Source organism: Zootoca vivipara, chromosome 8, assembly GCF_965207765.1.
Source record: "Zootoca vivipara chromosome 8, rZooViv2.hap1.1, whole genome shotgun sequence".
Taxonomy (NCBI): Eukaryota; Metazoa; Chordata; class Lepidosauria; order Squamata; family Lacertidae; genus Zootoca; species Zootoca vivipara.
In genome coordinates, this window is record NC_142591.1 from 25,984,490 (window position 1) to 26,006,104 (window position 21,615).

At 40.2% G+C, this 21,615-nt stretch overlaps 1 protein-coding gene across 1 annotated transcript in view; it reads right to left on the reverse strand.

Moving 5' to 3' along the window:
• LOC118090247 (uncharacterized) overlaps positions 1-21,615 on the reverse strand; it is a gene marked incomplete at its 5' end in the record, with an annotated part of 136,561 nt that overhangs the window by 21,474 nt on the left and 93,472 nt on the right. Inside the window, 3 exons of the mRNA XM_088675166.1 lie at positions 12,368-12,527; positions 15,363-15,526; positions 19,868-20,120. Coding sequence (XP_088531292.1) covers positions 12,368-12,527; positions 15,363-15,526; positions 19,868-20,120 — 577 coding nt within the window. The remainder of the gene's footprint in view (positions 1-12,367; positions 12,528-15,362; positions 15,527-19,867; positions 20,121-21,615) is intronic.

A 21,615-nucleotide genomic window follows, 5' to 3' on the forward strand; every position in this document is an offset into this window, starting at 1 on the left:
GCCAAAGTAAGATATCCATCAAAAATGCATAGATTGGTGAAAATAACAGAGATGCATTATATCAGGTGAAATTGCTGTGTGTACGTATGTAAAATTGCATATAAAATGTGCGCATTAAAAGAAATTCACACATTTAAGAAAATGAGAACTCTTTAAAAAAAATCACAAACTGTGAAATGTGGAGAACTGAATTTAAGATTAGAAAAATGAGAAACTTAGAGCAATTGAAACTGGCAGATTCACTCATTCTTATGGACAATACACATTCCTGGAGCTGTCTTTATTATTGCAAACAAACAGAATTCCTCATGCCTTTCATTTCAAATGAATATTTCACTTTTCTACAATTTTTTCTTTTATGCAAATCTTGATCTTGGATGTCTGATTATTATCTGAATTCGGTTTTTGCCGCCCATCCATCTCTATGTCTCCCATCTCAGGTAATCAGCATTTCTGTTTATCGAAACATCTAGCTATCTGAAAACTTAGAATGTGCTCCAGATTTTTCAGTTAAATGCTGCTGTGTATATCACTAATGCTGCTTTGTACATGGCTAATATTTTCCAAAGCTTCTGACAGCCCAATCCATAACCCCATTTGCCTGGAATGCTAGTATGCATTCTGATTTACTTCAACGGCCCTAAATCTGTTTAAATTCAAGAATTTGGGGTTCACTGGATTTTAGAGTTGCCTGTTCCAAACACTCAAATAATTTACTTTGCAGCTTGCTCAATCTATTTATGATGCCATCCTGTGTTATGGCCAGAAACATTTTAAAGGAGATGAACAGTTGTCCTCAACCTCATCAGGAAATAGCCATAACTCAGAGGGAGCTAAATATTCCTCTTTTTACAATCTTGTTTCTATAACCCTAGCCCAATTTGTTTGAGCTGTTGTTATGCATATTTCATTGATCCTAGATCTGCTTAAATTAAAGAATTTGGGATTAATTGAGCAGTAGATCTGATTTGTATTTCCTGCTCCCGTCGGTTCATTAAAGTTTAGCTCTTGAGTTGAAAGAGTTATGATTAGATCAGATTTGCTTGATCAATTGATTCCAAGCATTCTTAATGATAGATTGGCATGTGCAGAAACACATATGCATTAGCTATCTTTATATAAGCATTTCAAAGTGTTTAAAACATTGGTAAAACAAATAGGAACAAAATATCCTAAGGGGTTTAAGAATTGTTCATTGGTGGTTTTGTCACACAGAAGGGAAACAATGTAATATATGAAATTATAATAGACCATGATGTAATACTTGAACCATTGACCTAATGGACCCTGGACTGGCTGTTCAGTCGCTAGAACAATCAATTCCAAAAGTTGCATCTATTAAAAGTGGGAGGCTAGCTATTTTTATACTTGGATTCTAAAGTTCCAGCCATATTTTGTTTTAAATGGAAAATATCCTGAGGGATTTCCCTGTTTACTGGAGACTAGTACAGAAAGCATAGAAAACAATATACGGAATTATATTACATGATCCCTAAGCAAGTTTACTTGGAAGTAAGTCTCACTATGTTCAGTGGTCTTATTCCCATGTAGATATGCACAGGGTTGCAGCCTAAAGGAAGAACATTATTAGACCTAAGAAAGTTATTATTGACTATGACCACAATTACTGAGGAGCATCTCTTCTTCTTCAATGGGGCTTGCCTAGGAGGTGTCCCTGCCAGGCTGAGCCTCCATGTATACTGTGGTACATGGACAGTCCTGTTTACCAACGATTTGGTTTACGGACTCCGCAAAACCGGAAGTAGTGTCCTGGTTTGTGAACTTTACCTTGGTCTAAGAACGGTATTTGAACGGTAGAAGGGCACCAGTGGCGGGAGACCTCATTAGGGAAAGCGTGCCTCAGTTTAAGAACAGTTTCTGTTTAAGAACGGACTTCCAGAATGGGTTAAGTTCATAAACCGAGGTACCACTGTATATGTCAAACCAACAGAAGTCTGCTTGGGAGAGATTTGCTTGCTTTCCTTAAATGCAAAACCATCATGCAATCTGAAGTGTTGAACTGTTAGCATTGTCAGAAAACTAATTATCATATTTTCACTTGCACACTTCAGACCTGCTTGCTAATTAATCTCTGTGGACAGGATGCCTATGAATCAAATATTAATGTAAGTCAGATGATATTGGATGAAATGTGTTCAGTGCCCCACCCTGAGAGCAAATGAAATGGATTGTTTTCTATAGCCTTGACAACAAGCAAGCAAAAAACTGGTTTTCATTGAGCTATTTCTTCCAAGCATCTGATGGCAGGCACACGTGAAGGAATTGTGACTAAAGAAGAAATGGGACTAAATGTTTTTCAATGCGGATTTTCAAGGTTTGTCCATGATCACAAATGGTCTTCATAAAAGACCAGAAGCCCAGCACAATTGTCCTACAGCACAATGCCTCACCTTCTAACCCAGAAATGGGAGGAAACGATTTAGCATATAATGATTGACCAGTAGATGCAATCAATGGGTCTCCCCTTCTTTGGGCTTGGCTGCCTTTGGCATCAGCACTGGCAGCGGCTACTTGTTCTCCCAGGTATGCTTGCTGCCTCCACCACTGGAACAAATCTTTCATTTGCCCAACAGACAGGCAGGCCCTGATCAAAAGCTATTAGCTCATGTCAACAGAACATCCCATTAATTACAGCAGAGGAGACAGAAAATGACAGAAGAGTGTGTTTCTCCTTTGCCACCACTCAAAGTGCTCTAGTGAAACAGTTTGCATATATGCTTAAGTATTGTGGAAATTAACACCTCCCTTCCAGGTATGGGAATCAGAAGGCTGACAAGACGACAATTAATTAGGTTCTTCTGCATCACTGCTTCTACATAATTAATGTGCTCATTATGGATTTTCAAGTATTTTTTTTCAAGAATCACCAGCAAATTTTAGAAACCTAAATGTTCCTAACATTTTCATAGTTTTCCTTAAATTTAAATGAATGGCAAGCAATGAAAATGTCTCCAACATCAAGTTCACAAATGTTTTTCTCCTAAACAAAATCCTGTTGTGTTTCACCATGACATTTCATTTTGCCCGAGTCTGTAGTGTGGAACGGCTGCACATTGTATTGGATATTGTGTGGCAAAGTAAAGGATGCTGTGAGCAGGTCCTGAGAGCTGTTGCTTGCTGCCTCTCTCTCTCTCTCTCTCTCTCTCTCTCTCTCTCTCTCTCTCTCTCTCTCTCATATTTATTTTTCTTCCACAAACATACTACCATGCAATCATCTGATCTGGGGATGCAGGAATCCATGGCTTGGAGTATTTTATACTTGGAGTATTTTAAGCCTGTTTTATTCTGTTCCCTTCCTCATTATTCATAAAATAGGAAAATCATGCCACCAACATAGGACTGTTCAGAGTCAAACAGCAGCTGCAACCTGCAAGACTGTTTCCATTAGGTTACTGGTGGGCAACATTCATTCTTCATTATGATAATTTATTAAAGTGGTCCTTTGTGTGTGCACATCTGTTAAAATGTTTTTTAAACTTCCTAACATGTTTTATGGGCAAATGAATCTCGTTTTTTGTCCAGCCTGCATTTAATTTTCTTCTCCTAATCTCTATTTTCCCTTATACACAGATGTAAGAAGAAGAAGAAGTGTTTGTAGGTTTTGAACCAAGAATTTAATGGCAGAGATCTTTGCCACACTGGTCTAGTTAATTCCAGGTGCCACTCAAAGCTGTTCTCCCACCTCTTAAAGATATTCACTTTTTCTGATTACTGGACCACAGGGAAATGAAAGCTAATATTAGTGACTGATTGTTTATAATCGTGGTTTTCATTTTCTTTTCTTCGCCCCTTCCTCCCCTTTTCTTACTTTTAAGAGGTAAGTGTCACTGTTTATATAGCAAAGATGGCAGCATGCTTGAGGGAACCCAAAGGGTAAACCCTTCTCTACATTGTGTCTGGCACCATGTTGGTGTGTGGCTTTCGTTGCTTTGCTTGGATAAAACTGCCTATGCTCCATGCCTATGCCCCATGATTGAAAAGGGAAACCATCTACTTCAGCCAACAAGAAAATCATATGGTTATTCTATAAGGTTGCATATTCAGCAAATACATTTGCTGCGCTGCTGCGAAAATTAAATGGAAAATAACCAAATTATATATATATTTTTAAAAAAATAGGGTAATATTTTTTGCTGTACATTATTTTTGCATAGCTTTTAATTTTTGATTCTAAATTATTTGTAATACTTTATTCAGTTGTGATGGCATTCCTTTTCTAATTTCTTTTTGCAAAGTGGTGAAATCCATAAATAAAGATTGACTTCACTTGGCAAAGCATTGCGTTCTTTATTTTTAGGGTTTCAGTTTTTCTCTGCAAATATCACTGCTAGGAGCCTGGTGTGCTCTCTCGCTCGCTCCCTCCCTCCCTTAAACAAAAGCTGGAGTGCACCATTGGCAGCAAAAGAGGGGAAAATGCAGTAGCAAAATCAGTACCCCATCTGGATACTTACATGGAACATGCCCAACGTAGATTTGGAGGACCAATTATTAAGTTCTCCAGATCCTTAAAAAGCCATGTTGAATTTATTGGATCACAGGGATATCTCTTGCAACTGAACGATGGAAGGCAACATTATATCCTTTCCAATGCAAGGATTTTGCCCTTAACTATTAACAGGTAATTAATGCATTATGGAGGAGGAATAAATAGGTGGCAATTAAATAACATATATTAATGACTTATTTATTAACATATTAACAAGTTGGCCTGAGAGTAATAAATGCAAATTAGTGTAAAGTGCCAAAAATTGTGTCGATAATAGGCCCCCAAGTAATTTTGTGTGTTCAACCTAATTACAAATATATTTTCTTTTTAAAAAAATTACTGCCGGCTAATTTTTATGGTTTGCTATAATTTCATTTTAGAATTAGAAAATTAGCCCTAGTCTCATGAATCAGTCTCATTTCCAGGAGAAATTGTCCTGTTATCTTCGAGGAGGTAACGTTCAAGCGATGTCGTTCAAGGATTTCAAAGAAACTGAGTTGGGAATTCTGCATACATGAAGAGCTCGTGCTTTGAATTGATGCACTGATATTTTCAGGTTCATCTCTGTTTTCATTGGACAATGTGCAAACATGCCAGAAGGAGCACCGGATTGATGCCACCAGTGCATTTACAGCATGCTGACCGCACCACTGCCTCAGTCCTTCCCCTCTCTGTCCAAGTATGCAGCAGAGGCTGTCCAAATGTTGCTGGACTTCAACACTTATCAGCCCCAGCCAACTTTGCCAGTATTTAGGGATAATGGGATGCTTTTGAATTATGGTGCTGGAGGAGACTCTTGACTAGTCCCATGGACTGCAAGAAGATCAAACCTATCCATTCTGAAGGAAATCAGCCCTGAGTGCTCACTGGAAGGACAGATCCTGAAGCTGAGGCTCCAATACTTTGGCCACCTCATGAGAAGAGAAGACTCCCTGGAAAAGACTCTGATGTTGGGAAAGATGGGGGGCACAAGGAGAAGGGGACGACAGAGGATGAGATGGTTGGACAGTGTTCTCGAAGCTACTAACATGAGTTTGACCAAACTGCGGGAGGCAGTGGAAGACAGGAGTGCCTGGCATGCTCTGGTCCATGGGGTCACAAAGAGTCGGATACAACTAAATAACTAAACAACACAAACATTGGGAGGGTCACAGTTTCCCCATCACTGTTCAATGTGTAACAGCCTGTAACAGCCTTGGGAACTGGTACCTGTAACAGCCTTGGGAACTGGTAGACAACCTAGCTACTTTTCATGTAACATGATGATGTATAAATGGGGAATTAAATGGCACAGTTCAGGCACACTGACAAATGAAGGTCATATGTGTCTAGGGTTACCCCATGATATGCATCGAAATGAGACTGCAATCCTACAGACACTTACCTGGGACTAAGTTCCATTGAACTCAGTGGGACTTACATCTGAGTAGGCATGAGGACAATTGCAGTGTAAATGAATTTGGTCTCGAACTGAAATCCCATTCAATATTCACCTCATTCACCAACAATTAGAACACAAATACATTTGTAGACATGCAATCTATGTACTTCAAAATATTATTATCCCATTGTTGCTAATGAAGGTCCTAAGGCACACATTGATTAAATGTATACATTTCCATGGGGGAATAATTAGGTCAATGATATAAAATTCATTGTCCCATTATTTAATTGCAAGGGTGAATCATGAGTACAACTTCTAAAATTTGGTTTAATGAAAAACACTTCATCCTGACCTAATCATATCAACCTTATGCTATCTAATTAAGGATGTAAAAAGCATTAGAGTTGCAAAATATGACTTTCAGTTCCAGCTGCTAGCTGCCCATTTATTAATATATATTCTCTTTAAAAAATTTTTTTTAAAAAAACCCTTTTGATAAATACTTAATGATGGGAATGTGACAACATTTGCATGTTGGCAAATTACTTTAATAGAGTGATTCTTGACTACAGAAAGTGACCTTTTTTCCTATTTAATGGATGGCTAAAAATACTTTTGAAAATTATGATATGGCTGTCTTTCTGCCAATGACAAATTGCTTGTCTGAACAATGTAAAAATTATGAAATAGAAAAGCCTTAAATTCTCATTATACTGTAAATGTATCCTCGACTGCTGCATTTATCAATTTAATAAAAGGAAATTAAGCATATTTTAAAGTATGCCGTTACAAGGCAATTTTTTAAATCTAGAGAATAAAAATCAGAAGCAAGCAGATAAGGACAAAAAATAATCCAGAGACACAGTAAAATCCCACTGAAATCAACAAGGCATGGCGTGTGACCCTATTGTTGTTGTTGTTTAGTTGTTCAGTCATGTCCGACTCTTCGTGACCCCATGGACCAGAGCACGCCAGGCACTCCGATACAGAAGTCCAATTGAATGAAATAGGAATGACTTCCAGGTAAGTGTGCACAGGATTGCAGCCTGAACTACTTAATTACTTGCTCACATTCCATTGATTAGTCCTTACCTAACTCTATTTCAGATTTGGCAGCTATTCGCCCCACCCTCTGTCAAATCCCAATATTTAATATATAAATTAAGCTGGTCTTGTCCCCACGACACCCACAGTCCCCTTACTGGCATTGCATTGGTTTAAAGCCCACCAGCTTTGGTTCAGCACTCCAGAGCCCACTTTTTTCATGGAAGAGAGTGATCTTTTTTGTTACCTGTAAGACAGGTGCACCAATTCTAGGGGGTGAAGGTGCCGTCAGCACCATCAATATTCCTTATCAGGGGGCCCATGTTTGAGAGGGCAGAGGAGGCCAAACCACCAAGCCAAGTGTGGCATAGAATCAAGGGCAGGCAACTCCTGAGGGCAAAAGAGGAAGGGCTGCAGCCATTGAAGTTGTGCTGTGTTGGGCAAGTCCTCCTCTTGATGTCAGCAGAGATGTGGAGTGTTTTGTGTGTCTCATGAAGTATACTTTGGTGCGAGAATAAAGGTGTTGTATGTAAACAAGTGTGTCCCTATTTTCATGTGCAAAATAGGGAGGGGTTTTCTGTCCTAAGAAGCTGCCCTGGGAGCCTTATTATAGGAAGCACAAGCTGCTGCAGCAACAGCAATGGAAGATTTCCAAAACAAGATGTTGTTTCCAGGGGCGTAGAAAAGGGGGGGGGGGCGGTCCGACCCAGGTGCCATCATGAAAGGGGGTGACAAATTACCAAGGAACAAATACTGCCCTACTAGGGCAGTTCATAAAAAAGCTTTTAAAATTTTTTTAAAAAAGCCTGCTCCAAAGGTCTTATCTTAATATACTAGGGATTATATAGCTACATATGAAATTTCATGCATATCGGTTAATACCTTGACCCTCCTCCACGAAAATAGCTGTTTACTTGCCCATTTTCCTATGTCGTTAAGACTGAAATTTCAACAAAGCACGTGCCTTTGCTAGGCTCTTTTGGGGCAGCATTCTTCTTTAGGCAAGCATACCTAGATGCTTAGAAAGTTGAAGTCATGCAAGACAGGAGTGCCTGGCGTGCTATGGTCCATGGGGTCACGAAGAGTCGGACACGACTAAACGACTAAACAACAACAAAAATGTTTTAAAGTAGGATTGTTAATTTTTCTTGATTTTACTGCTGTGGGAATTTTTTGTTTTTTGTTTTGGTAAACCACTTTTCAGGGTTTTTAAAATAAATTTTATTAAATGAATAAAAAATAATTATAAATAAAATATAAATATAAAATAAATATAAGTAATGTATAAATATAAATATAATTTTAAAATAACCAAAACACAATCCATCCTATAGATTTAAGTATCTGTCCATAGCCGCCTATTTGTTATCAGAGGCTCAGAATCCACATTCTTTTGTAAGAAAATACCAAATAACATAAAACCATTTTTGCAGGCAATTTTTTTTAAAAAATAATCTGCACCAGGTACCACGTGACCTTCCTACTGCAAGAATTGCATTGGTATCATGGGAGGGTCTCAAGGTACAGAGAAGGGAAGGATCCAAAGAAGGAATGTGGACAAAAGGGAGAACGCTGTAGATGCTGATGGAGCTTTGCTTCCTGGTTTTACCTCGGTGCTTTCCAATGCTCTGGAAACACAGATTTCCACAGTGTCTGTTCAGGAACATCACGCAATGGATTGCTTCCAAATAACACCTAGTCATGCATTATTGAGCACAATAATCAAGCTGCCCTCGGAAGCTGTGAAGGATGGGATATAAATCAATAAAATAAATACAAGGAAGGAACAGGTCAAGATCGGTGTCCATAGATTTGTAATGATGTAAATAGATTTGTCCTTCAGACTAGAGAATGTTCCAGAGCTGTGCTCTCTTCTGGGGAAAGTTTACCTGAGATGGACTTTCTAACAGGATTTCTTTCAAATTTCCATCTTGGTTGTGAGTCCTGGAAGTCATGATGCCTTCTTTGCGGGCCTTTTCCAACTGGTCTTGGAGGGCGGGGCCCTGACTTACTCCAGCTATAAAAGCTGAGGCTGATGCAAGGCTAGAGACCATCTTGGCTGCAAAAAGCTGAAGCTACTGAACAGAATCTTTGGTTGGGGTGTTGTTTACAGGGTACGGAGGGGCTGCTGCTGCTTTACGATATTAATTTTTTGTTTCTTTATTTCAGATCTTATTAATATTTTTGGGAAATTGTTTAATTTGGTTGTGTACTTTTTATATTTTATTTATTGTTTATGACGATTTTATGTTTGTAATGAAGCATTTTTTGTCACATTGTAAGTCTCCTTGAGCATGATTTTAACTAAGGAAATGCAACATGCAAATAAAATTATGTATGCATGTATGTATGTATGTACTTTCTGGAATCCGTTATAAGCTATGCCAAAAGCCAATATTAAGTCAGTTTGTAAGATGTATATCAAAAGTTTATCATTCTCGACTTTGATCCAATGAACTTTTTGTAAATTAAAATTTAGTTGGATCGAAAGTTAATTGATGTAGCCTGAATGACAAAGCAGCTAGTCTCTGCCAACTTTGCACATGCTCAGATGTTTCCTAATTAATTAATTAATTACCTGTTTGTCACTCTAAGGTCCCGGGACAGTGAGATATTGGAAATGAACAAGTACTGCCATATTATGCTATAACACACATGCTACTTTCCCAAGATATTCTTTGGTGTCATCCAAAGTACTTGGAGACCTTCGTGCTAAATAGAAGAATTTTTTTTTTAAAAAAAGATCCTGCTATTATTATTATTAGTGCATTTTGGGGTATCATATATATATATATATATATATATATATATATATATATATATATATATATATATATATATATAATTTGTGTATGCTGTAAGCCACCATGGGAAGAGTGCATATGTGTACAGTGGCATATAAATTCATTAAATACTTGAACTAAATAAGTTTTCATGTTAATTTGCACCATTGGATTGTGACATGGTAAGTTTGCCCATAACTAATATGTACCACTCACAGAACTATCATTACATACAAAGTAGAAATTAGGTTTAATATGATTGGTTTAATAAGAGAAGATGGTTCTTATTGTGGATTTTGTTGCCCTTCAGATGACAGATGCTGAACTGTAGCTAATGCTAGTCCTACTCAGAGTAGATCCATTGAAATTAATGAACATGCATAGTTGGATGCAACCCAACTGAAGCTGGCTGACTGGGATTGAATTTCCTGGCTTCATTTTGCTCCTCTCTTAAAAATATGGACATCCTTGAACTCTCCTGTAATCTCTTAGATCTTTCCTAGAAAGCTCTTATGGTGAACTGAATGCATACTGAGTTTATTCTGAAAGAGGTTATAGTCCTTTGTCAGGCAAATTTGTGTGGAAAGCATTTCCTAAAGATAAAATTTTCCCTGAAGGTACAAAGTTTGAAAACTACCACAATCTCCTGTTACATACCAGGTGCTAAATACTGACAAATGCTGATTTCCACAAATGTTGATGGTCAGATATTAAACATTTAAACCAGATATCAATGGACTTCAAATTCCAAATACTAAAATACCAAATCTTTGAGCATTGAGAGAGCATACAGAGAATATTAAGCACCCAAATTCACAAAGGAGATTTTCAGGCACTAATGACTTCACAAACGGCTAAGTGTACAGTATCTGCTTGTTCAATTGACACATTCACCTTTTTATTATGTTTTCCAGGGTCAAAACTCTCATTGAGAAAGAAACTGGAAAATAATTAGAACAGCACCAGATGTTTATAGCAGTGACAAGTGAGGCCATATATTTATACAAACTGCTGATCTTTCTCAGTTAAAGCTTTACAGACTTTGCATCCTTTTAGCTGCAGTGCTATTTTATTAGACAGAATCCCCACATTTACTAGTTTTTCACTCCCACTGCCTCCATATTAACCAGCCAAATAATGGAAATGCCACTGCCCCACCTAACCCACCAACAAATTTCTCGGTTGGTCTACATGTTATGGGGATTTCCTGAAAACTGAAAGCTTTGGCAGGCTCTCTTAACTACTTAACTACTTTAACATTTCTTGGGTTCCATGATCACTGCAGAAGGTGACAGCAGTCACGAAATTAAAAGACGTCTGCTTCCTGGGAGAAAAGCAATGACAAACCTAGAAAGCATCTTAAAAAGCAGAGACATCACCTTGCTGACAAAGGTCCTCATAGTTAAAGCTATGGTTTTCTCATGTAGGGAAGTGAGAGCTGGACCATAAAGAAGGCTGATTGCCAAAGTATTGATGCTTTTGGATTATGGTGCTGGAGGAGACTCTTGAGAGTCCCATGGACCGCAAGAAGATCAAACCTTTCCATTCTGAAGGGAATCAGCACTGTGTGCTCACTGGAAGGACAGATCCTGAAGCTGAGGCTCCAATTCTTTGGCCACCTCATGAGAAGAGAAGACTCCCTTGAAAAGACCCTGATGTTGGGAAAGATGGAGAGCACAAGGAGAAGGGGACGACAGAGGACGAGATGGTTGGACAGTGTTCTCGAAGCCACCAACATGAGTCTGACTAAACTGCGGGAAGCAGTGGAAGACAGGAGTGCCTGGCGTGCTCTGGTCCATGGGGTCATGAAGAGTCTGACACGGCTAAACAACAACAACAACTTTAACATTGTGGCCCAATGCACCTCAGATAAAAGTCCAACTGAGGTGAGTTAGACTTACTACCAGGTAAGTGTGTGTTGATCTATAGTAAGTGGACTATGAATTGGCCTCCTTGAGCCACTGTCTTGTTTCCTCTCCCATGTCCTGATTCCTGATAAATGCCTTTAGGTGATTCTCCCTGCCCAGATCCCTGAGTCAGTTCAGTGGTCAACTTGTTCTCATCATGCCTTTCAATGCCGCTATTCTTAATACTGGACATTTCACTGACTAATTTATAAACCCAGTTTCTGAACTTTCATAATATAGTACAGTGGAACCTCGGTTTATGAACACCTCGGTTTATGAATTTTCGGTTTATGAATGCCACGGACCCATCTGGAACGGATTAATTCACTTTCCATTACTTTCAATGGGAAAGTTCGCTTCAGTTTATGAACGTTTCAGTTTATGAACAGACTTCCGGAACCAATTGTGTTCATAAACCGAGGTACCACTGTACTGTATTTACGTGAATCTAATATGCCATCAAATCTAATGTGCACCTCAACTTTCAAAACCTTGAAACCAAAAAAGTATTTGCTGGCACCATCAAATCTAATGTGCATCCTAATTTTTGCGACTTGGTTGGGCAAAAAAGATGTGCACGGCATTCGAGTAAATACAGTATGTGGATCGGGTCAATTCATACCAGAATTAACAAATGAATTCCTCAAACATCCCTATATCATTCAAAGATGAATCAACTTTTTAATAATAATAAAAAAGATACCCCTGAACCAACATGCTGCAAAGCTCTGATGGTACTCACTTTTCGTTTTTCACCATTGATTCCTCTCCACTGTTCTGCCTTTTTCACAATGTAGCTCAACTCTTGGTTGGAGATTTCCAGGTCAAATGGAACAAATAAAGTTGCCTCATCACTCTGAATCCTTTTGAATATATCCAATAACCAGCCTTCATTGTGCATCCTGAAAGGCAGAAAAAAGCACCCTTCACTACTGTAAAAGTTATACTGCCAAAATCTAGACAAAAAAGAAAATAAGGAAGCAATATTACAATGAAGTATTATCATTAAACAGGTACACTGAAGTAGGAACCACATCAAATGAAAGAAGAGAAATACCTAGCTCTCATATTATTATTATTTTCATTCCTTTTATTTAAATTCAATTTTTAATAAATGTATGACCAACAAAACCACTCATGAAGCTTATGGTGGTGATGAGTCCTGTCTGTCTCTGGCAAGGACTGAGATGATAACTCACAAAATCTCTCAGGGAGCCTTTTAAGTTGTGTTTCCCTGATTGGACAATGCTCTCCCCAGTGAGTTCTGCCTGGTGCTATCATCTCTGTGGAATGAATCACATCGAAATTATAAAAATGCCGAATCATGCAGAGAACTGGATCCCCATTCCCTGATAACTGGAGTGGGGAAACCTGACTAAAGTTCCTAAGTCAGGCAGATATATGTATTCATTTATTCATTCACTCACATCATTATGGTTGGAAGCAGAAATGTTGAATCCTTTTCATTAGGTTGAACCATATCTGCATATGTCTTCCATTCTCCTCTATTTGATCCTTGATATCCTAATTGATTTGCAACTAACCTTTGTCAAGGTTAGCTAGACCTGTAAAGGAACTAAGCTCTTGGAAGGATCTTGGCTTTGTTCTAATTATCTTATGGCACAAATTTGTATATAGATACTTGGATGTAATTTCCATTGAGTTCAATGGAACTTTCTCCCAAGAAACTACAGATAGGATTGCAGCCTTAATTATCAGCTTCATTCTAGCCTGTGGGAGGCAAATCTGGTAAATAATCAACAGAAGTAGTTTTGGGGGATCAGTTCCACAGTTGGTTATTTGCCACCCAAAACAGGTAAAGTTTGCAAGTCCTGAGTTAATTTCATGTATAAAAAGCATTTCAGTGAGATTTGTGTTGAAGTATAAATGGGCAAAAGATGCAAAGTTGATGTATACAAAAATGTCTATGTGCACATTAAGCCTAAATATCTTAATGTGCAACAAGATACTTCCGTAGCCACTCAGAAATGCATTTATCAATAGACATTTCCGTGCACAATAAAACAAAAGTGTTTCTTTTTAAAAATCCAGGTATAATTATATTGTGTGCTTTGTATCTTCCACGGAGCGAAATGCTTGGGAAAGCTTCTGTAATGTAACCAGTTTTGTCATGCATGCTTTGGTTTATTATTTTGTTATGAAGAATTTTAAAAGATGCATTGTCCCAATGAAGTACCTTTTTTCCTTTATTGTAAAACATTATGCAAAGATTGATCCAGAAGGGAAAGAATCTTTGATGATCCCACACCTGTTCCCCAGACAATGAAGATGTTCATAATATTCTCATAAAAATCTGCCTTACAAATGTTTTAATTTAAATTAATTTTCCTGAGTAATAAACGACAGCAGCTAAAACTTATGAAGCCATTCGAAACTATTAAGTCAATGATTAAGAAGGCATTAACATCTCAAAAACTAATTAACTAGACTACCAGTACATTGGACTTGTGTACAGCTTGCAGGAATGTAGAAGATTTGAATTCCCTTTGTAGGGTTTTATATTGCGTATTCCCTCCCCCTGCCCCACTTGATGCAATGGCGCTTCTGATAATATAAAGACAGGAATGATTTACTTGTGTGCAAACTATCCCTCTCTAGCAATCTCATTTGCCATTCTGAAAAAAAATTATTCATATTGTTTGGCTAGAGCACACATTTCTGTTGATATTAGCATTAGCTTCATTTTTTTCCCCACTGGCTGATCTGTGCAAGGGTTCCACTCTTGATTCTCCCTATCTTACTGCTACTTTCAATGAAGAGAAAGAGAGAGAAACAGTCATGTAATGTTAAACCATGCATAGTTCCACACCCACCTTAAAAAAGGAAGTTCAGGTCAATGGGAACCTAATAGAGTGGATTAGCATTCTAAGGACTACTTAGGACTGTTTATATGAGCTTAAAGCTGAAATAAATCATTCATTCATTCTTATGACTGTTATTTATGAACAAAATCTAGGCACCAAATCACTTGCCGTAAGCTTTGGCGAACATGCCTTACTCATCAATTGCACTGATATTATACCCATTGGTTTACAACTGTATCACGGTTGATTCACTGTCTGTGCTCTGTTTGCATTTCATGCATACAAATGGACAAAGGGTTGTATCCAGTTGAGTCATACACAGAGAAGATCCCCTGAAATCAGTGGGTGCATCTGATCAGTTGATTTCACTGAGTCTACTCTGAGTGTGACTTAGCTGGGTACAACCCAAATAGTATCATGAAATGTGGCATTCTGGAATTGGGTAGAGGTCTACTGGATATCGAGCTAGTCCCTGTGCCATTGCATGATGTCAGTGGGCCTGACTGCTGCCCCAGTTCCAAGCTGGTTCAGCAATTATCCTGGCCCCCACCTGCCCCAGCTGGCTGATGGGTGGGGTTTGGATAGTCCCCTAAATTAGCCCAAAAAAGTATTAGACCACAACATGTTGCACAGCCCTCCTGCAGGCCATCAGTAGCCTGAAATGGAGCAGGAGGGAAAATCACATTGTGGCTGTTATTCTTACTCACTCCATGTAAATAGCTGTTCAAAGGCCTGAATTTAAACTTAAAGCAAGTTTAAGAAGCTCTCTCTCTCTCTCTTTTTCTCTCGGTACATTTGCTACACCAAAACCAGCATTTGTGCCATTTTGTTTGATGAAATCGTGGCTGGCCATTTGGGTACAGAGGAAAGAATCTTACATTTTGACATAGTGAAAAAGAAAGAAGAGCTTACCTCACAAAATACAGGTACAGGGATGTAGACGAAATGAGAAGCAGCATTGTGTAAAGCAGTAGGGTAATCAAAATGCCCAGAACGCCAGATTCTTCAATTCTTAAAAAAAGCCAGTACATCTTGGCACAGTCAGCAATGGGTTTGCCTGGAGCATAGTGAAGACGCTGAAACACACACACACACACACAGAGAGAGAGAGAGAGAGAGAGAGAGAGAGAGAGAGAGAGAGAGAGCATAGTAAGAAGGTAAGTCAGTCAATCAATAAATGCTCATGGTGGTGTTATCATTTCTACTTCATTGCGCATGGTGGTTCACAGGGATAGTTAAAGGTTGACAGCAACACTAAAGTGAAATGGCACTGTGGTAGGTGGTTTCTCTCTCCTGCTGCTGGAGGAGTTGTCCATATTTAGGACTGAGAAGTCATGCAATTGCTGTGAGCTTGACCACTCAGTGTTTCCATGGTCTGACTTGAAAAGAAACTATGGTATATTCCATCTGATAAGCAATACTATGGCCCGAAGGCCAAAACAACCCCTTCTCACCCCTGTGGGCCACTTTACAGAACATGAAAAGAAGGGCCCTTTCGGTGATTTTCAGTGTGGTCAGGCGGTGACCCCCACCAGCCATCTTTTAGCCTCGTTTTGCTGGCATGTGCCATTCCACTGTCCCCGAACACCCCCAGAATGACACACTGATGTGATGTAGCATCACTGCATGGCAGTCAGGAGGGGAAATGTCAATACCAGCCAAATGGAGGCCAGGGGAGCTGGAGGAGTGGCCTGCAGGTGTGTCCAGGTACAGGGACAGGAGTACACAGTTGGCTCCGGAAGTGCACCCTGAGCTTGCGCCTCCCCCTCCCTGTAAGCAGCAGCAACATCCTTGCTGGGAGGCTGTTACTGCAGCTCCACCCCACCTGGGGAGAGACACTCCTGGGTGAGTGTCACAAATCACACTACAAACTTACAAGGGGGGGGGGGTAGGCAATTTCACCCTCTCTTTAACCACTGCAAATATTGATTTGAGAACCTTCGCCCCAGTCCTCCTAAAAAGCCAGTACAGATTCTGTCAGGTTCAGCCTCTGATAAGCTGGATTCTCCCTTAGGTTTATTCCTGACCTGCCAAGTTTTGCCTTGGCCCTGTTTGGAGAGCCTGCATTTTCAAAAACCAATCATTCTTGTTATTTTATTATTTATGGGCCACCCTTGATTTTACATAGCAGTCCCAAAACGCTTTCCAACATAATCTATAAAACAGAATATACAGAAGAAAGCCAAGCAATAGTATATAATCACATTGGCGCCTAATTATTTATAGAGGAAACAGAACCTCAGATATTTGCAGGACGGGGTTTCTGCTTTATACTGTTTATTATCACATGTCATTGCTTTTCTTTGTTTTGTGTTTTAAGTGCACTGTCAAGTGATCTGTACTTTCCCCTTTAATAATAATAATAATAAATGAAAGTGAGTCAACATGGGTCCCTATTTTCCAGGGCTATCAATCTGTCAACTTTCATAAGCGCTAAGTCCACTTAGAATTTTTTTAAAAAAGATATTAGATCATTAAAATAACTCATGTCACATTACCACAACATAACATTTTAAAATGCTTGATCTAAAATAAATTGATTGGCAAGTAAATCTGAAATAGCAGCTGAAGGAATGCCAACGGCGGGAAGCAAAATTGCAAGTACAAATATGGAAAACACATGTAAGGGATTCGGTTTCATTCTGAAACGGGATATGCCCCTTTTGCGTGGCATTCAGTCAAATGCGTTCCTTGTGCGGGTAGTTTTGGTGGAAAATATTGGCAATTTTCAACGCAATGTATTTTTCTATCAAAGTCAAATTAGAAGCGGTCACAGACATTCAATTCTCAGATCTGTTTCTGCCTGAACTTGCTGCAGAGGATGGCAATTTATCCAAATTCATCTCTTTGTTCGCTTTAGCCAGAAGCAGGGGCTCTTATGTTCTGCTAAGTGTTTAATGCATGTTCGAGCAAATACAATATCTATAGGGCGAAACCTGGCCTGTTGACATCAACAGCAATTTGAAAAGATGCGGCCCAATATTTCCGCGAGTAAATCGGCAAATAATGTTTTGGGTTTTTTTGATGCCGCTTATTACCAACATGTGTAAGTCTTAGCAGTTCAGGAATCTTCTAGTTAAACCTGGTTCCCAGGGTATAGGATGCTGCTGCTTTGTCCTGACTGCCTGGTTTAAGATGCGCATTGCCAAGGCTCCGCCACAGACCCCAGGTGGTTAGTGGCGGGAGGCAACTGGCAAGCTGAGCTGAGAGCCCTGGGGAAAATCTGACAGAAAAACAAATTTTTGTTTCTGATTCCTTACCTATCCTGAAAGCACTATTCATACACTACCTGCATGCAGAATACACCCAGTTTCAAGCTGGAGCAGGGCTGCACTCACATCCCACCCCTGACCCCAAACTACCGGGCTAGTTCTGCTCTTCGAGTAGCTGCTGGTGCATGCAAACTCCTTTGTGCCAGCAGATATTCAAAAATAGCCATGGTTAGATGTTCCAATCATGTGGAGCATCTGTGCATGAGCAACTGCTTGCACAAAGACTGGTGTCCCCATGCTGAACAAGAGAATGGGTTTTCCATGGTAGCCCTTTCCATGTGGAATACTCTCCCTAGAAAGGCCTGCTTTGGCATCTTCCAGGTGCCATCATGCAGATACATTTTTTTTATCCTCCTGGACATTTGGACAGTGCTGTTGGTGGCTCTTGGGATTCATTCTACATGGAAGGCATGAACCTTTTTATTGTTTTATTGGTTTTATAATGGACTTCATACTTCACGTCACTTTGTGAAATAAGATGCAAATAAATGTACCACTTGCAGTGTTGGTGCCCATGGAGTGCTGGTCCATTAAGGTGACTGGATCACTGCCCCACCAACCTCAGCCTGCGCCAAGCCAACCTCCACATGCCTGCCTTCTTACTTAAAACCAGACTAGGGAGTGAGTTTGACCAAACTGCAGGAGGCAGTGGAAGACAGGACTGCCTGGCGTGCTCTGGTCCATGGGGTCATGAAGAGTTGGACATGACTAAATGACTAAACAACAACAGGGGTGAGACTGCAAGTCAGCTTCCTCCTTCTTAGTCTCAGGGTTGGCCTTTTAAAACTGAGCAGGGAGGAGGATGGGGACCAAACTAGAATTAGTTGCCTCCACCTACCGTTGGTCTCCTTGCCTGCCACCATACCGATCCCAAAGGGCAACAGTGTCTAGGACAACAATGGTTGTGCATGTGAAAAGAGCAGCCTTGATCCAGCTTGAAACTGTGAATGCTTTGCACATGAGTTATGTGTGAATTAGGGCTAAAACCATCCAAGCTTGGTCCATTCCACTGGCCATAGGCGTCAACTTCCGGATAGGCAAATAAGGGAAAATAAGGGATCAGTGGTGGCGCGGCACCGGAAGTCGCTTCTGCGCATATCCAGACATGCGCAGAAGCAACTTCCAGTGCCGGGCTGCCCGTGTCCACATGTCTGGGCACCAGAATCATTTCTGGGCATGCACAGAGGTGATTTCCGAAGCCAAGTGAGCAAGCAGCCAGCCGGGGCATGGCTGCGGGCGCCGACAGGAGCTGCAAATCCGAGGGATTTACGGGATATTTTTCAATTCGGGAGACCAGCGGGAAACGGATTTAAATCCGGGGGTTTCTCGCAAAAAAATGGGAGACTTGACAGCTATGCCACTGGCCAATTCTCTTCCTTCCTCCTGAAAGCATTGGAAAGGGCTACTTTTGCTTCAGTTCACAGATTGCCTTGGGAGTGCCTCCTTTTTGCACAGTAGAGAAGCAGATGCACCCACAACCTCATGCAATTGGTGCCCACTTCTATGCTCCTTCTCCCTTAAAAGAGAGGGGAGAAATAGCACAACCAGCCCCTCCATACAACCATCCAGTGGCATTGTGCATAGAACATTACTTCCCCACTTGCAAAAAGGCAGTACCAATATAATGCCTGAAGAAGTTGTAGACATGGATGAGAGCAAAGGTTTGGCATTACAACTGTCAAAGTTTTTATTAAAAACAAAAAACCCCACATTTTTTCTACACATTTTATACCATGCAGCTATTGCTTTGGGTGAGGGGGTTGGGAGACAGAAGTTATACTACATTATTTTTAGTTCATTTCTTTGAAAATATTCCTTAGCTTTCCTGTGATATTGCCATCATCTCTAAGGTTGCTGCAATCATTGGAGCATTTCACTTTAACGTTGTTGTTTTTAAATCTATGTTTTTCGTTTTTGTTTTATTTATTGGGGAGCAGTAGGGAGAAGGGAGATTATATGTCTTACCATCAAAACTGTGATCAATAACATAAAATTTTCTATTTTTTATTTTTTGGGGGGAAAGAAGAAGACTTTTGTATGCTGTCGCCAGGGGTAGAATTTCAATTTCATATCATTTGATGAGTCATTGAAGAAAACAAACTTTTACATCAAGGACTCATATCAAAGTTATTTTAAGTGACTTACCCCCAGGAAGGCATCCACTACAAACACTGCCAAAGGGTCTAGCATTGTCCACAGTCCCCAAGCAATGATCAGCTTTGACAAGTAAGAAGGGAATGAGCCAAACAACAGTTGACAGCCCCATCTCATCAGAACCATAAGAAGCATCACTGTGTTCAAGGTCAAAGGTCCCACCACAATCATGGCCAACTCTTCACTAGTGCGTACCAAAGAGTTCTGGTAGCACAAATCCACGGTATGAGGATAGAACTGGAATCTGGAAATAAAAGAGGGAGCAGAGGGTTCAAGAGACAGGTAGGTTATCTTACTTGATGGGTATACATCACTTACACAATTATTTATGTTGTGCATTTTAATAAGAAAGAAAGCAGCCCAAAGATTTATCACATTGTGCCTCTCCAGTGATGAAAGGTTGCTTTGATCCAGTAGAGTGGAAGGGGGATGTGATTTCTCCCTCTGCAGGCCCCTTATCTTCTTATGAGGGCTGGCGGGGGGGGGGAGCTTCAGAACAACATTGTAAGTGACACAGGAGAATGGGAATGTTACAGAAATCAGATCTCTGTGTTTTCACTCCATGCCTCCTCAGGAACAAAGAACCTCCTATAGGTGGAGGAACACCGATACAACTCTGGATTTGTTATGCATTCATAACTGAACAGAATTGGGGGGGGGCACGCATGTGCCTCTTAAGGCACACTCAGAAAAAAATATCCTAGAAATCAGTGAGGGCCATGTAGGTATCTAGTGCTCTTTCAGAAGGCATGTCCTTCACCCTCTCTTAGCAGAGTGAGTAAATTTATCTCCCGTGCCTTGTCATCAAGACATTCTGATCTATGGGAGCTGTGGCCCTATTGTTCTGTTTTGAGCAGTGATATGTTGTGACCCTGCAAGGCACGGTTTCAGTGGAAACCCTGGACAGCTCCATGCAAGTCTTAGACTGCAGAGTTGAAATACTGCTTCAGCAGCAGTCATCGTCAAACTGAACTTTAAGTAGGCGCTGCAGCTTTATCTCAGTAGCCAGATTCATCTTCCATGAAAGGAACTAAAGGGACCCAGCTACTTTAGCAGTCATTGACTCTGACATAGTGGGGGAGACTGTGGTTCCACTAGTGCTTCTAAGCTGGAGTCCTCAGGCTGGAGAGGCTCCATAGCTGCCAAGTTATCCCTTTTTTTACAGGGATTTTCCCTTATGCTGAATAGGCTTCCTCACGAGAAAAGTGAAAACTTGGCAGCTATGCTCCTGGAGAGGTGCTGGTACTTTTGCATGTACACCTAGGGCTGGACCAGAGGGCAATTCCCTTTCTCATTCCAAATACCTGATCTCATCCCCTGAATTAGGGGAGTCCAGCCCCAAAGCCATGACACTTCTCAAAAGCCAAGACCAAAGGGAGGAAAAATCCAGAACTGTGAAAGATATCAAAACATCAAGTATAGGATTTGCTGCCTGAATTCTGGATTGATTTACAGACCACAAAGGCTTGGTTTTAAGCTCTTTGCCTATTGGCTAGTTTTTCATTCAGTAGTGTGGGAAGAAGACAGAGACTGAATGAGATGGCTATAAGATACTTCTGCTGTCAGCTTTCATAGACAGTCAACACCACCATTCCAATCTTCACAATTAACCAAATGAATGGGAAGTAAATAAGAATGGGGCTGGTTGCCTATAGACCCAAAGGTGATGCAAAAGTTATGGTGCCTCTTTTTGTGACATTATGTAGCATAGTGCTGTGTTTTCCAAAACGTACCTTCAT